This window comes from Rattus norvegicus, chromosome 9, assembly GCF_021556685.1.
Source record: "Rattus norvegicus strain SHRSP/BbbUtx chromosome 9, alternate assembly SHRSP_T2T, whole genome shotgun sequence".
In the NCBI taxonomy this organism is placed as follows: Eukaryota; Metazoa; Chordata; class Mammalia; order Rodentia; family Muridae; genus Rattus; species Rattus norvegicus.
Genome location: NC_141542.1, coordinates 62,567,501 through 62,585,274, shown reverse-complemented (window position 1 = coordinate 62,585,274; position 17,774 = coordinate 62,567,501). Strand labels below are relative to the sequence as shown.

At 35.8% G+C, this 17,774-nt stretch overlaps 1 protein-coding gene across 1 annotated transcript in view; it reads right to left on the bottom strand.

Moving 5' to 3' along the window:
• Col3a1 (collagen type III alpha 1 chain) overlaps window positions 1–13,248 on the bottom strand; it is a 35,875-nt gene extending 22,627 nt beyond the window's left edge. The window contains 6 exon segments of the mRNA NM_032085.1: window positions 157–210; window positions 1,775–1,849; window positions 3,073–3,186; window positions 3,585–3,635; window positions 3,845–4,044; window positions 13,060–13,248. Of these exon segments, the coding sequence (NP_114474.1) occupies window positions 157–210; window positions 1,775–1,849; window positions 3,073–3,186; window positions 3,585–3,635; window positions 3,845–4,044; window positions 13,060–13,144 (579 nt within the window). The 5' untranslated portion in view covers window positions 13,145–13,248.
• Between the last annotated feature and the right edge of the window lie 4,526 nt (window positions 13,249–17,774).

The following is a 17,774-nucleotide window of genomic DNA, read 5'->3' as shown; positions in this document are numbered from 1 at the left end:
AATTTTACTAAAGTTTTAATTGCTAATAATTGTTGGGGAGTGAATCGTTCATTGGTTGGTATTATGGATGATGAAATGGCTAATTTATATCCATATTTACATTAGCTTGCTTCATATATTTATGAAGAAGAAAGCACCAGGAGGAACAATACTTACAGGAGATCCAGGATGTCCAGAGGAACCAGGGGGTCCTGGAGGGCCTGGTGGACCCTGGAATATAAATTTGAATGATAAACACAGAATAGACAGATGCACACATTGCAGAGTGATGTCTATTTACACATGACGCCAATATGTACTAAAACATATACAACTTTATATCTTGTTATCTGATAACACACCTGAGTATGTTTACTTCTGAGATATTTTCAATAAAGATTTTTGCACGAAAACTTTACTTCAGATGAAATTAGAGAGTCAGTCTAGATTACCAATTGATATTAAATGTTAGCTTTAACACTTAAGAAAATTCAGAGGTCAGTGTAAAATGTGATAATAAGCTTTATAATATTTCATTGATACATCTCTGGGTTATAAACATTTTTTGGCTAAGCATAATGGGAAAATATCTTCATACTATAGATCTTATGATACAAGTTTCTAAACTAACCCTGTCAGTCAACTCTAGACCTCATAGCTATGTTGATATACCACAGTCATATTGATATGAAGATTTAGATACAAACATGTATCATTATTCGTGGGACACTCACAATTTAAAACAAATTGATTATTCAGAAATTCACACCAAACTAGAAAAACAGATTTATCCTATTTTTATATTCTGATAACAATATTTTTACTTAATTTTAAATTATCTTTCTGAAATGTCAATAAATTGTAGTTCTATTTAGTTTTGGTAATCTTACAAAGGAGGGTTGATAACATGAGTGTAATAATAACCAATATTCCAAAAAGTAATTGGTTCTCCAATTGGTTTTCACATTGTTTAAAAATATTCTTTAGAAAAATATAAGTATATATATTTCAACTTCTTTTATACCAATAACAATAGTCTTCTATAGACACCTTGGATCTACTCATAAAAGTTCTTTAATTTTGAGAGCCACAAATATATTGCCACATTGTGTTTATTTATGCTGATACTTCTAGTATGTGAAGTGAATTATAGGCTTCAATAGTGTTGTACTTTCTGAGAGCTAATTCCAAAGCAAAAGTCACCAACATAGGTGGCTTTAAATCCAGCTTTCAATGCTTTTTGCTCTTTTTTTGTGTTATTAAATATCTAGCCCATTTAAACCATTTTGAAAATCCTTTACTGAAAAGGTAAATAGGTATTGTCTAAGGTAGTGGAACATAAAATATGAATGCGTTCTGAAAACATTAATAATAAATTTAAACCTTGAGGAAAAATGGACTGTAATATTGAGCATTCATTACTTAAACTATCGTTTAGAATGTAAAGTCACTGAACAAGAAGGAATGGAAGATGCTGAGTAACTTGGTGAGAAGATGAGAAGTAGAAGCACTAACAAAAGTACACCCAGTTGCACAGTAGACAAGAAAAGTATGGACCAGAGCATGGTGGTGTGATAGGTCCTGATGCAGGTGGACCTTAGGAAGAAGCAATATGGAAGGACAAATCACCACAGGGAGGGAATGAGTTAGGATAGAAGAATCACAGATAGGTTGCTGTTTTCTCTTCCAACCTTGGTAGTCAATGAACATTTTTGTACAATTGCATTGTAATATTGTGTTTCCAGAAGTAAAGGCAGTGTGATACTTGAAAATGATCAGAAAAATTAGTACTTACAGCTGGTCCAGGATAGCCACCCATTCCTCCGACTCCAGACTTGACATCATATGAGTCGAATTGGGGAGAATAATTCTGTATCAAAAGGGTCAATCAAGAGCATACATCAGATCACATTAATAGAAGGATTATAGCTATTTTCTAAACCATTTCAAGTTAGTGCATGCAATATCTACTGTTTGCTGATATTTCTGCATGCCCTATGTGATATGTATATCTTATTTATTCTGCTGTCTATGACTTTAAATACTAGACACACTATAGAAATTCTTGCTTATGTAATTTATGGAGATTTTAACCAACTGTATTAAATAAAAAGTGTCCTCTTCAATTTGGCTTCCAAAGCTATTACTGAAACCAATATTTCTACACAATTATTATAGCATTATATATAGAATCATCGAGTATTTGAGGACAAAATAACTTTAATAACTTTGAAGTAACATAATCCAAGTCTCTAACTCCAACTAATAATAAATTTACTTTTACAAGAGGTCAATAAAATTATATATATATATATATATATATATATATATACATATATATATGCCATCTGATTTAATATAATAAAAGCTGAAATGCCAAGCAGTCATGAACCACTGTAAACAAGAAAACAAGTCAGAAAGGGTTAGAGCTTGCATTGTGTTCTAGGGCTAGCTAAGTTGTATTTGATTTCTAGGATGCTCCTTGCTGCTGAATTGTTTTGGAAAAAAACCTTTTATAAATCATACATACCGGTTGTATAGTTTTCTAAGTTCCCTTAAACTCATACAACAAAGCTTTACAATATTTATCTTCTTGGTTATCTTATTTTATGTGCAGATAGATTCGTTGCCCTGACTCAGAAGAAACAAAGGTGTACTCTGAAGGCTGAACAGAAGCGTGGGCTACCCTGTTTATCCGAATCCAGTAGGCAGTTTTTAGAGCTGCTTACTGTTTAGGGCCTAGCCTCAAAAGTCTTTGCCATTGGTGCTAGGATAGGAGTAGGGAATAGATTAATAATACACTTTCTGAATACTCAACGATTTTAGGAGCTAATAGTCTGTTTATCAAACATGGTGAGTACAACATACTTATATTAAGGTATTGGGAATTTTAGAAGGAAATAGTAGCAATCATATTTCATGGTGACAGTGGTGACTTTTAAAGCTCTTAGCACATAGAAGCACTAAGCTAGGGTTTAATAAATATAAAAATAAACAGAGGATAGAAGTTGCCATTGTGAGATATAATATAGGGCAAACAAAGACAAAGTAAGCCACGTATACAGAGAAAATTTTACTTTCTTATATTCTTACCTGGCCACCAGTTGGACATGATTCACAGATTCCAGGGGAGCCAGGAGGACCAGGGAGCCCTGGTTGTCCTGGAAGACCAGGGTCGCCATTTCTCCCAGGAATGCCAGGAGGGCCCTAACAAAATAAGGAAAACAAAACAAAACAAACAAACAAAACAGGGGAAATATAAATTCAGAATCATTATTAGGAATTTGTTTCTATGCTTTATCAAATTAATTATCAGTACAATGGGGTTAAGTATATTTCAAACTAAGTCTTATGGATAATTGAAGTTTATTTTTATTTATATCTTGACAAACTTTTTTTTAATTGAAAGAGGGTTGAAAACCTGCAAACTTGGGAAAACTGAATCTTTACATGTACAGTAAGAATTTCAGTGTGAGTTTGGATCATTTTCAAATATGTAAGACAGAAGAAAATTCAGAATGATGAAAATTCAGTTGGAACAAGGAAAACCAGCCTTTTATAGAAATGTCATCAACAACTATTGTCCTTGGGGAGACGTTACTTACTGGATCTCCCTTGGGGCCTTGAGGTCTATTACCATCAGGAATGACAGGAGCCTATAACATGTAAAAAATATGGAGATGTGTAAACTATGGCACAATTGACATCTTTATTTCTTAATTCTGATTACACACAATCCCCGCCTTTTTGTTAAAAGTGGCATTATTCATTTGTCATGGCAATTTCTTTCAAGCCTTTAAACTATAGATGCTATTTATGTGTTTAAATATGATTCTTGAAGAGTTAATATATGTTACAGACTCACAGGTGTAGAAGGCTGTGGACATATTGCACAACATTCTCCAAATGGGATCTCTGGGTTGGGGCAGTCTAGTGGCTCATCATCACACATTATGTCATCACAGAGGACAGATCCCGAGTCGCAGACACATATTTGACATGGTTCTGGCTTCCAGACATCTCTAGACTCATAGGACTGACCAAGGTAGTTGCATCCCAATTCATCTGTGGGAAAATAAATGAGAAGATAATGACATTTAAAAATGTTTTGACAAAATGTGCTTTTGTTCTTGGTTATGCAGTAATGACTATTTACAAAGAAGAGTCAATGTGAAGACGTTTGGAGCAATTTCCTTCTTTAAGAAGAAACAGCATTTCCCCTCTATAATTTCTATGTACCAAGGCACTACAGGTTAACATAAAATTGGCACATCACAATTTTTCAAAAATTGTTTTTACTTCATTTACATTAAAAAGCTTAACAACAGTAGATATAGCACAAACATTCAAACTCTTGTTTATTATTTATGCAGCTGGAAATAAGCATTTTTACCCAATTGCTATCCTATGTTCTAATAGCAGATGGGAACATTCAACTAAAAGGATGCCTTTTGTTACTAATTCTGGGACCTTCTGGATTTTATTAAGCTACTCAGAAATTCATGGAAAAACTGAGCTAATAAACCTCTTCCATATGGTCCTGGGAGAATTAATGAAGATGATTGTGTGTTGAATGTCACTGCTTACTCTGTTGAACATTAGTGGGTCAACATTATATCACATATGTATTATATATTATATAAGAAGAAAACGTTTTTCAAATGCCCAAAGTGATACTTTAAAACAAGAATTGGCAATGAATAAGTAAAAATAATCAGGCAAGTATGAAGGATGGCTTGTGTATTTGTGGCTTACTATGGCAAGAGAAATAGCTTCAACCAAAATTTTAGACTTGGTTCTTAATTATATAAAAGAAATTGTAATTTCAGCAGTCATTGCAGTGAATCAACTTAGACCATGCCAAAATCAAACCTGGTCTGAATTCTTGAAGTGTTAACTGTGTAGTATGTATGGTTAAATACAGCTTGAAAATTATGATGATAGTTTGCCAATAATGAATGAATGTTTTCAAACATCTGCAAATAATTATGAACATAAACAATGTCTTGTTGAGTTCTTTTACATTTTCTCTTTTTTTGTTTTCTTTGAAGTCCAATAGTAATTTAAAATTTCTGAATCCCTATCTTCATATTTAGATATTTTGAATATTTTGATAAAATAATAAATGATAATATTTTGATAAAATGTTTTAATAAAATGATAAAATAAATATCATATTTTGATATTTTGAATCTAAAACTTTACCATTAAGAGAAATTTCATAACATCCATTCTCTACAGACTGTGGGGTTACTTCAACTTCTCATTTATATATGTGGGCCATTACTACTTTAATCATCCTATGAAATATCTAAAGCTTCTGGTATGAATTAAGACTCAATTTTTTGTCTTAATAATTTACTAATTTAACAGCCAATCCAAGAGAAAACATGACAGTTCCATTGACATTTTCAGTAGGGAATAAAGATTATGAAATCAAACCAAACTAGACCAAGACGAGACAAGCCAATCCAAACTGTGTCAGGTGGCAAAGTAGATTTCGATCCTCCTGTGTCTGACCGGACATATCTTCCTAAGGCTTTAAAGAACTCAACTTCATTCTCAGTGATTTTAAAAGCTAAATACTAAACTGGTTACCTCAGAGTCATTGATGTAGGCCTTTCTGAGGTGCTGTTTTAAAAAAAGAGCTAAGTTCTAACCCCATTTGTGTATACCTAGAACTGATATTTTGTATTGAAGAGAAACATAAAATTAAAGTGCTGAAATAGAAGATTATCAGTGAAATCACTAAAATTTTCATATGAATCCTCCTTTCTTAATGTGAATCAAATACATGGTTCTCTGAATTAGACTGACACATTCTCATTTGATTAACTTCAACTTAGGATATTCTTGTTAAACATGTGGACATCAAACTGCCTGATCACAACCTTTTGAAAATACTAGTAGATTGTGCTAATGATTCTTTCAATAATTTATATTTGCATCAGAAATATCTTTCCACATCTAATAATGTGTACATGCTATTATTTTTTATTATTTCATTATAATAATTATTAAAATTACTATTTTATTTAAAAAATAAAATTAAAATAGATTTAAATTCCTTGTATTTTACAAAACATAGTATGTTCTTATATGACCTTGAAGTTAACATAAAACTTTTCTCTCTTCCATTTTTCCTCCCATATGTATACCTCATTGAGGGTATTCCCACATCAGAAGAAAAACAGTATTTATTAATTGTTTGGTACACTGGTAGTGACCCATTAAAAGCATAAGTGAATATATTAAACCTAGGGTTACATGATAGATGTCTTTAATGTGGCATCAATTTTTAGAATGAGTTCTTTCTATTAATCTTCTCAGAACATCTGAAATGATATTGTATATGTTCTTTTGCTTTAGAAAATTGTGTTGTTCTGCATAAAGAAACTTGGAATGCTTAAAAAAAGAATTAATGGATCTAATTTGTTGCCAAACCTTCCTTCATACCCACTTGAAACAATGATGGCATGCTGGAAACGTAAGATTCTGAAAAGTCACACGTAGACCTTGCATCCGAGGACATCATTTTCTAGTTCTCTTAGTCATCTTTGCTTACCAAGGAGGTGTTGCACAGTTTCTTCCGATTTATCACCTTATACATGACCATCTACTGTAGGATACCAGAAGCCAAACCTCATGACTCCAACATTAGTGTCCAACCTGGGAAGCCATTATAAAGCAGGGAAAGAGGACATTTCCTGGAATGCTTTATGCTTCTCAGCATTTAAAGGTAGGGTAAGAGCTAGCATTTAGGATTAAGGTACCTCAAAATGTCCCTTTCATTTATTAGGGTGCTGTGTTCATAGAAGCTTTGATAAAAAGGAAGCTGAACACTTTTGTAAAAAACATTAGATAAAATTAAATTGCATTTTCAATTCTAGACAAAGTAATGAAGTAAGATGCTCAGAGCTGAACTTGGAGTCTGTGCAAGTGCAGGATGCGTGTGCACTCCCGAGCCATCTCTCTAGCATCAGCACCGAGATGCTCAAGAGTCAGGCTTCTGAAATAGACATGAGATTCACTTTTAAGTGTTGTTTTACGTGGATGGGTAGATTCTGGTCATTCTACCCTCCCACAAAGAAAACTTCACGAATGATGTTTAGGTGTTTCTTGTTTTATTCTGAATAGGCACATGGTTTTTATTCCTCTAACTTTTCCTACAACTTGATAGCTATTTATTTTGCCAAAATAAAAATAGTAAATAGAAAATTAAAGTATGCTTAACCATCAAAATGCATCTGTAATATAATCTATGGAATTATGAAAATATTTAGTATGTTTAATATATTATATAGCAGCTTTAATTTTATGCTTTGAGAATGCAGGTTTTCAAGTAATCTTTCCTATCACTACATGGCTAAGTACTTTAATTTCTTTCAAAGCATCATGCACTTGACAGTGTTTGGCAAACAAATGCTAGACCAAGCCCATGTTCTAGGAACTACTCTTGATTGGCTGACATCTTTTTGTTTTCTTTCAAGTTATGGATGCCACCTGAAACCCAGACTAGCGTTGAAACCACAGTCCTTGCTCTGAGTTTTCAGATTACTGGGAATGCAGGCGCAGGTAGGCATCACTGAATATAGGGATCCATCACTAATCAAGCTGCTGCAAACGCAGTTGTGGATCACTGCATTAGATGCTGGGAATGCAGGAGTGTATCAGTATGCCTGATGCTTTAAATCAATTTTTTATGATTTCCTTACTGCGTGTGACTTTACAACTGAATGCTGTCACAATCCTCAATGATCACAAAGAACTTGGGGCAAACAAAGTAATTATTCAGATAAAGTACTTAAAGGAAATCAGATTCGAATCTAGAATGCTCTTCTGAAATCTGACACTCCTAACTTCATTATATATATTTTCTTCTTCCAGGATAATATAGGATGAAAGAAACCAGTCTCATTACCCTGTCCCATATGGTTTGTAAACTCTGTACCCTCGTGAGTACAGATTTTTAAAGGAATAACAGTGATCTGCAAAATGTCTTTCTTCTCTATTCTTAAAAACCGGAAGATACCATCTGGAGTTGAATCCTATTGTTTATTTCTCTTGACCTTAGGAACAAGGTTTGTATTTCCAAGGCCACCCTGATGGGATCCAGACCACCAGCAAGATGAGCATGTGATTTGGAAGCCAGGCACTGAGACTGACACAAACAAACTTCCTGCATCAGATACATAGATGTATTTAAGATGTCTAAGGCACTACTCTTCAGAAACTGCAGGTGTTCCATGATTCACATTTGTTAACGTCTCCTTTGAATGATACTTGGGCATTATAAACTCTTTGCAACATGATAAAGCATTCCTGTACTGCCTCTACAGTAATAAACACAAGAAGAAATGTCTCTCAAATATGTTAACTCAAAAAGTCATCTTTCAATGCTAATTATCAAAGCGAATTTAACTATGAATAAGTTTTAGATTAGTCGTGTTTTTACTTTACTTCTTTGGGGCAATTTTAGTCTTTCTCCCATTTGAACTTTCCATTTTGTTCATTGAGATTGCATTTTAAATGGTAGGGCTTGACCTCAGCCATGGAAAAAGCAAGGCTTTGATTAGTTAATCTGAAAGGAATCCACTTGGGCTGTGTTTTTGTTAGGCACAGACAGAACTTCTAGTGGTTAATATAATTCTCCAAAGTGCAGCTAACAAATGTCTGCTGTGCAGAGCTAGCTCAGAGTTTCCACTGCTTTCGTGACAGGCAAACGTTCCTCTTTTAAAACTTTTGGATTTAAAAAAAAATCAATGTGACTTTTTTTTTCTAAGCATGGAAAATAACGACACTAAGCTTTTAGCCCTAAGAAACAGAATGAAACATTTTATGAGAATTCGCTCACCCACATTGCCAGAAAGTCAGAGTGGACCTGAAGTTTAAGTGTCTCCCAGGTCCCACAAAGGCAAGCTCATCTTTGATCTTCCCAGCTCTGACTTACAAGCAATCCACTTTAATGGCTTCAAGGTGGAGCTATCAGTTAATGCCTGTCTCAAAGTATACATAGGAACCCTGTGTTACAGTCATCCTCAACAGACACCGCAGGGCTTCAGTGGGTGGCAGTCTTTTCTGAGTTTCCACTCCAGGCCTGGCCTGAGCCTGTAGATATGAAGCAGGCCTTTTTAAAGAGACCTTGCTCTCATTTACCATCTGCTACAGTCCTGGGAAATCCTTTTTAAAACGAAGTCCAAAGGCAAGATACCAAAGAGCGTGCGTTCATTACTGGGCCTTTCCTCTCCACTTCCTCCCATCATGGTTTCAGAAGATTTGCTCTCTTCTACAATGCAACTGGTCCACCCTAGATCTGAACGTGACGCAGTGTCAGTGACAGGCCCCTCACCCCTCCTTCTGAGGACGTCTGAGGTGCTGAGGAAATCCAAAGCATCAGAAATGGAAACAACAAAACCATGTATTGGTAGCCCTTTATTTACTTGCAATGTGCATGTTTACAGAAAGGATGGATACTTTCTGGTTAAATCATTAGCTTCTGAGCCTTCTGCCTAATAAACCAGATTAATCTGTTAAAAGTTGAATGTTCAATAGAAAGAAGAACCATCATTAAAAAAAACCCAACTTGATAACTACATTTTCTAGAATGGAATGGAATTCGGAATCCTTTATTTACAAATACTTACAAAAGTAAAAATGTGCAGATGTTCAAGGCTGATGCTTTTGTTCTCAAATCACATATCGGTTCATGAAATTTGTTTCAATGTTAAGCTTGCCCTCTCCTGTTTTTAAGCTTTCTAAGCACACTGTAAGTTACATGACGGATACTGAGATAGGTACACAATTGTGTATGTTCTCCTGTTAGAAGTAAGGTTACTCCAGTGGCTTTATGATACATTCCACTCCATCTGCTCCATGCAGCTAATGATTGCGACAGCACAAACCAGAGAAAATTTAAATGTTAATCTTAGCTATAACTTTCTTTTTTAACATGATGAGAAATAGACTCAAAAGTATGAAACAAGAATTCATTCTCTCAGCCCATTTATAGTTTTGAAATCAGAAATCAGTTCATGGTTCACAGTTAATTTTTGCGAAACCATCAACATAGCAAAATGTGGAATCTTAAACTTTAGAAGACATTTAGTTTTTGGTCCCTGTCCTAAGAAAGAAATATTATTACTAACATCCATATATGGCCCTATAGTCAGCATAATGCAAATATTAAGTGAGGATGCTATTAACCAATGAGTAGGAAAATATATTTTTAAAAAATGAATTTAAATAAGCCTATACCTTTCCTTTGGCAGTATCAGAAATTGAAACTAAGGCCTCATATGTTCTGGACAAAGTATCCACCACTGACCTGCATCCCAAGACTTCTGAAAACTTTTCATTTTGAGACAAGAGTTTCACTCCCATTCCGAGGCTCACATTGAATTCAGGCAGAGTTTGGACTTGCATTCACCTAATGTCAGCCTCCCAAATAGCTGGGAACGAAGGTCTGTGTCACTGTTCCTGGCCGGAAAGTGTCTATAATTTTTAAATTAATTTTCAAAAAGTCTTACAATAGAGTACCAGTTTGTGTACTCTTGTGTCTGGTAACATTTCATCATCTAATTGTTTTATTTATAAAAAAAATGTTTAATTTTTAAAAACTTTCTCTCTCTCTCTCTCTCTGTGTGTGTGTGTGTGTGTGTGACACACACACACACACACACACACACACACACACACACACACAGGATCCTGTGGTGTGTCAGTCATCTTGTCACTGGTTATGTAAATGGTGTATTTGACCCTTCGCCACTAGGTGGCATGTTTTAGCACTTAAAAGTACAGTATGCTTAAAAACCACAGGAAATATAAAACAGACAACATTTTTCCATAGCTGAAATAAAATGCATGAATAAAGTAAGACTTGCACAGATTTGTAAAGAGACCAGAATTCTTTGTGGAGACATGTTTCATATCCAAAAACTTCCAGAAGTTAGTGTCCAGCAATGTTGTACTACTGCTAGGGTTTCTAGAGAACATAGGAGATAAACCCTTTAGAATTCTCTGAATGTTCCCAGTGTGCTTAATATCTGCTACTTACTGAAACCTTCTCAAAGTTAATCATCCAGCAGAATTTTCACTAAAAATCTACAAGGAATGTGAAATATATGATCTTAAATCCCCTTTTCCCTTCTTGGAGTTTTATAACCATACCACTGAGAAGGAAGCAAATGAACTTACAATAATGTTCAGATGGCGAGGACCAAACATGTTTTTTGTTTTTTCATTTTGTTTTGTTTTTTACTGGCATTAGATTGGGAAGAAACACACCCACTGTGCCTACAGTGTTTCTCACATTCATATAACTGTTAAGAACTACAGATATTATATTGATATTTTAATTAATGTCCCAAAAGACATAGATTTTCTCTCTCTTTCTTTCTTTCTTTCTTTCTTTCTTTCTTTCTTTCTTTCTTTCTTTCTTTCTTTCTCTCTTTCTTTCTGTCTTTCTGTCTTTCTTCCTTTTTTTGTTAATAAGATTCTGTTTTTCTTCCCCCAGAAATCAGAATATATTTTTTTGAGTTGCTGAGGAATTAACATTCCTTTGGACCATGTCTTCTATTTCTAGGGAAGGCTTGGGATTGTTACATCTTCCAGGAGGGCAGGATGCAGGGAGAAAGTGAAAACAGAAAGCTAACAAGGAAATGACTATCAAAGGAAAAAAATGGGAGATGAGCTGGGTAGAAGAAAGGATGAAAATGGAGATGGGAAGCAGAGGGTGATTCACTGGGAACAGGGAGAGACAAGGAGAGGGGCTGTGGGGGAGGGAGGTGAACAAGCCAAGGATGGGGGTGGGGTGATGAGTGAGAAAGGAAAACTGGGAGGGGAGTTCCTAAGGAGCCAAAGGGGGTGGAGAGAAAAGGAGGGGGAAAAGATGGAGGGGTGATGGAAGGGTGGGTTAAGGGAAAGAGATTAAGAAACAAGAAACCTGGGTGCTCTTTCTCTGTGCATATGTGGACTGAATATACAGAAACATCATCAGGAATTCCCTTCATCTACTCTTACCCAGATGATTTGTAAAAATAGTAAAGATATTACACACAGTGGAAAAATGAATACTCATAAAACATTTGCCAAGACTAAAGGTTTAAATACAAGCACATTTGATAATGTATAAAAAGAATTGCTGAAAATTTCTTTTAGCCACGGGTATGATTTACATGAACAAAATGGCTCTGGGGAAAGTGTGCACCCCAATTTCTCACAATGATGAGGAACATATGCTTTTTTAAAAGTATTTAAGTAAGTAACAGGAGACAATTGCTTTTAATTAGGGGCACAAGAAAATAAAGATCACTATATTTGACTACCAAAAATATATCACGTCAGCCTTTTTGAGCAAAACTTGTATCTTTACCTTCTTTGGAGAAAAGCAAAAATATTCCTGTTAAAACATGTTGTCTACAGTAGTGGAAATCCAGCCAAACAGAACATGTAGGACATAAAACAACTTTTGGCAAAACTCTGAGTACATGGAATATGTGCAATCATGAATACAATAAAAAGAGAAACAATGACATGTTTTAGCAGCCTGGGTTCGTTTCTGATTGTCCATAGATAATGCACAGTTAATAGTTTTACAGAAATACACAAGGGATTCTACTCATCTTCTAGCATCTTGTTCTGGGCTATTCATACCAGAGACATCTCTATTGCATTGTTTTATTTGGAAAACAAGGCTAAATATTCTCCTTGCAAAGAGAGCAGTGTACAAAGGAAAAGGAAAACATGAAATTATTTCAAGAGACCAATAAATTCCAGATGGCTTGGGAGCATTCCAAGATGTTCACAATGCAGGAGGGGAGTACTTTAAGGCATTTTTTTAAAAAACTAAATCAAGTTAATAAGAACAGTTTTTATCTTAAGCAACTAGAGAATTTTATTAGTGCACATTACCTTTTAAAAAAGAAATATAGAAAACAAAATTAAGGTTAGCAAAACATTCCACCATCAGAGGCTAGACAGGAAATTCTTAAGAGGCTGATTTTCCCCCTACCTTACTTTTTGTAAGAAGTTAAGGCAAAAATTAGCCCAGAAAGCCTGTTGAAATCAGTACTTACTTACCTACATTGGACTGCTGTGCCAAAATAAGAGAGGGGTGAAGCAGGGTGAGAAGAAACCAGGTCCCACATTGCACAAAGCTCATCATGTCTAAATATCAGACATGAGACTCTTTGTGCAAAAGAGGAGAGAGGAAGAAGCAGCTCACAGTAGCACCATCAGTTGTTCCCTGCCCTTCAGCACCGGGCCCGTCATAAAACTCAGCCACTGGCTTGCCTCTGCTCTGGCCTTAAATAGGAAAAAGTTTGGCTTCCCTCACTTCCAGCCCCTTTTCTGAAATATGAGAGCAGAACCCATCCCCTCAGCAGTAAAAGCAATGATTAATATTTTTCTTTCCCGCATATAGAGGACACAACCCACAGACTTAGAGAAACAGCACATCTGGAGGGTGTGTACATCAGCCTATGTATATGTTTATGGCATGCGTTAGTCTTAAATACACATTCGTGTGACAGGAACACAGGAATGTGCTTTGTGATAGTCTACAACAATTGTTTGTGTGTTTTTAAATTTCTTCCCGAAACAGTCAAACTGCTTGGAGTTGAAAAAGCATTTGACTCCCATTCTCCGGCTTGGTCGTTTTGTAAATTTTATCTTTTTAGAGGACATTTATACTGGAGTGCACCCTGACTCAATTTTAACAGGAAACTGTAAGAGACTAATAAAGGAAAGACCTTGACAGGCCCTGAGCTCACCGTCCACTCTGCATTCTGAGTGTTAAACTGGAGGCAATTATCACAAAACTGTCTTTGAGCGAAGATGGTATAGACCTTAAAAGATTCTTATCTGACACTGTTCCCCTCTTTCCATTTCTCAGAAATTTCTTTTGCAACCCTGACTGCTTCATTGTAATATTTCCAGTTTATGTGTTATGTGGAGAAAGCAGAACAGGCCTTACTAAAGAAAAGAATATCAACCTTTTCAAATCTTGTCATTTGTAAGAAACTGCAGAAGAGAAACTTCAATGTGTGAAATAAAATTTCCAGTTTCTAATGAAACAATTACTACAAATATGTTTACATTCAGCCTTTTCTATGTTTATGTTCCAAGTCCTCATCTGCAGTGTTTTCGTGTATTTCTAGATCTAGCTGAGGAATAAATACCACTCTATCTCTGATTTAATCTCTGCAGGAAAAAAAGTGTATTCCTTACCCCTATTATGATGTTAATGAGCAACTTACGTTTTGATAACCTTTCAGTCCCTTATTCCTTCAATTATCTTTAAAATCTATAGTAAGCATTTTCATCTTAATTAAGGGCACATATGTTTATTTCTTTCGTCTTAACTTCATAGACGAGTGCCCTTTCTGTGCATGTTCACTTAAAAATCCACCCCCATCACACCAATTCATGAATGTTATTTCTTAATGGACCAGCTCAAAACTTTGCTCTTTAGGAAAACCATCTCACTTAGAATTCTTTTTATCATTTTCTTTTTCCTAGTGTACAATACTACTTTTTAAATCTGTGCTTTATAGATATCAATGCTGTAAGCAGGAAAAATGCTCTGCTTTCCTCCTTATGTCCCTGCTCATAGGGAGCCCACACTGCGATATTCAAGGGAGAAAAGCGTTGTCATTTGGTGTCAGGAAGCAAGAAAATAGGAAAAAATCCACCCCCTGTGAATCTTCTGATTTCAGATTGGGGAAGAGCTGCCAGATGAGGCAGGGAATAGAACTACTGAGATTGGCTGGGCTCTTGAGTCAGAGTGAAGATCAGGGTGACAGACATGTGTGCGTGTCTTTCTGTTATCAGTCTTCAACCTTCAATGTTTTCTTCTGTTCAAACCACCTCAGAAACATAAGTTTTTCTTATTTGGCAATGTACAAAAACCACCACTAACACACATAAGTGCATTCTCTTCATTCTAAGCGGAGAACATAAACATTGAGATGTATTGAAAATTGTCTGTAGAATCATTTTTCTGAGTAAAAATAAGTAATGGTACTTTTGTACTAATTTAAAATTTTGTATGCACTATTTCATGAATGTTATGCAAAATTCCTACCATATTCTTTGTTTCTAAAAATTCTTAAAATAGCATTTTATGCATAAGAAAAATTTCTGATTGATATACTCAATACAGGCATATGGCTGATGTTTTCCAGATCTAGGCATTGTTCTATTTTAAGGCTTTGGGAGAGACCTAGAGAACTAATCCCCCAGATTGTCTGCTGCATCATGCTTCTCTACTTTGAGTGTGTTTGGAAGTTCTGCTTCGCAACTCCTTGTGTTCTCTGTCCTAGAGTTTTGATCTCGTATACAAGTGTTCTACAGTGCAGTGTCCCGATGGGTGTGAATCTGAGCTATTGTTACTATGGCTGAAACAGGAAAAACCACATCAGGCCAACCCAGCACTGCTGTGGCCTCCACAGATCCCTTCCTGTATATTTGTGACTTGCCTGATATTAACAAGATGCACGAGAAGTTAGTTTACTATACACATCTGGAAACATAACAAAAATATAAACTTCTGCACCAGTTAAAGTAGGGCTCACTCTGTCTCTGGGCAAGACTGGCTGGAAATATGACTCAATGCAAGGGTGGGGCCGGTTATCAACCAAGAATTCAAGTCTTCAGTGGAAAGCTGAGCTTGGGGGAGATGCTGTAAGCCCAGCTGGGATGAACTCTGCATGTTTAGGACTGTCAGCAGTGTTCTCAGCAATGCATTGCAATAAGAAAATCAATTATTTCCATCCTGCACAACACATGGAACCCAAGTCGCCTCTCCCTTCTGCCTGGTTTCTCTCCCTCTACTCTCCCTCTACTCTCTTTGTCTCTTTTCTCTTTCCCTCTGCCCATCACTTTCTGTCCTGTCTTTTGCTTCCACCTCCTTTGTCTAAAGTTATTTGTGACATTATCACATGAGGGAATATTTTATTCATAAACTAACCTTGTGAGGCAAACTGCCATACTTTATGTAGATCTTTTACATACTATATTTATATCACTATTAGTCCATAATTCTGCCTCTAAATTCCTCCTGTGCCCTGCCACTGCTTTTCAACTTCATTACCCTGTACTCTTTAATTATGTGGATTTTTTGTCAGTTTGGAAATTTTGTGTTTATATTATTATTATTATTATCATCATCACCACCACCACCACCACCACCACCACCACCACCACCACCACCACCACCACCATCATCATCATCATCATCATCATCATCATCATCATCTTTTTCTTTTTATAGTCTAGATTTTATTCCCCTCCTGGTCCACCCTCTGACTGTTCCACATCCCATACCTCCTCCCTGCCCCACCTTGTCTCCATGGGGATGTTCCCACCCCACCCACTCTGCCAGACCTCTAAACTCTCTGGGGTCTCCGGTCTCTTTAGGGTTAAGTACATCTGCTCAGACTGAACTCAGACCTGGCAGTCCTCTGCTGTATATGTGTTGGGTGCTTTATATTGACTGGTGTATGCTGCCTGGTTGGTGATCCAGTGTCTGAGAGATCACAAGGCTCTTGCTTAACTGAGACTGCTGGTCCTCTTACAGGGTTGCCCTCCTCCTCAGCTTCGTCCAGTTTTTCCCTCATTCAACCTAGAGGGATCCTCAGCTTCTGTTCATTGGTTGAGTGCACTGATCTGCATCTGAATCTTTCAGCTGCTTATTGGATCTTTTGGAGGGCAGTCATGATAGGTCCCTTTTTATGAATGCCCCATAGCCTCAGTAATGGTGTCAGGTCTTGGGACCTCCCCTTGAGCTGGATCTCATATTTGGCCTGTTGCTGGACCTTCTTTTCCACAGGTTCTTCTCCATTTCCATCCCTGCAGTTCTTTCAGACAGGGACAATTATGGGTCAGAGTTTTGACTATGAGAATTTTGAATCACCATAAGATCATTTAAAATGCATTCGTGATGTCATTCACAGAATCTTCAGCAGAATGACTAGAATGAACTGGTAATTACCTACACAACAGTAGAGTGGGTTGTAAGCTTTTCTTATTCCTAAGCAGATGGAACTGTCAATCCAGTCGTCAGTACTATCTCTGGGAAATGTAAAAAGAATTTGAATAATAATATGTGCATATTAAATCCAGAGATATTCTTGAAAAAAATCCATATTATTACTGAAGGACTTTAATATGCCTGATCATAAAGTTTCCAATATTAAACAAATGGTTTCAAAGCACAGCAAATAAGTAATTCTGAACATGACTACCAATAGTTTGGTTACCATGATCTTCCCTATGGTACAAAATATTGTCCTCTTATTTTGTGTCTATAGAACTATATTAATGGTCCCTTTTTTCCTGACTCTCACTTTTGCACAAATCTTACATTGCTTTGACATTAGCCAAATAGTTTGGTATTATTAAGTCCATGGTTATCTATTATTTGAATTATTGTTATTATACCCAAGACTCTAAATATCTAACTTTGAGTTTGGTGAAATTTACCCCATTTTGAAAAGAAAGTTCAAGTAGGTTGTGTGCCTCTAAGTTACTCACTGGAATTGGACTTAACTGCCATACTTTCCACAGTTTTCAAAATGTTTTCCACTTGAATTAGTCACTGATTGTGGCAAGTATAATTTTTGTAATGTCGAAATTGTGTGAACACAAATCTGCCATATAATTTAGTGTTTTCTCTTTAAGAACACTAAAATGGAAAGAAAGGAATAAAGTCAGAGTAAGTCATTAGTTTTGTTTCAGAAATCACTATTTGTATTTCTGATTTTATCATATCATTAATGTTTGTTAATGATTGT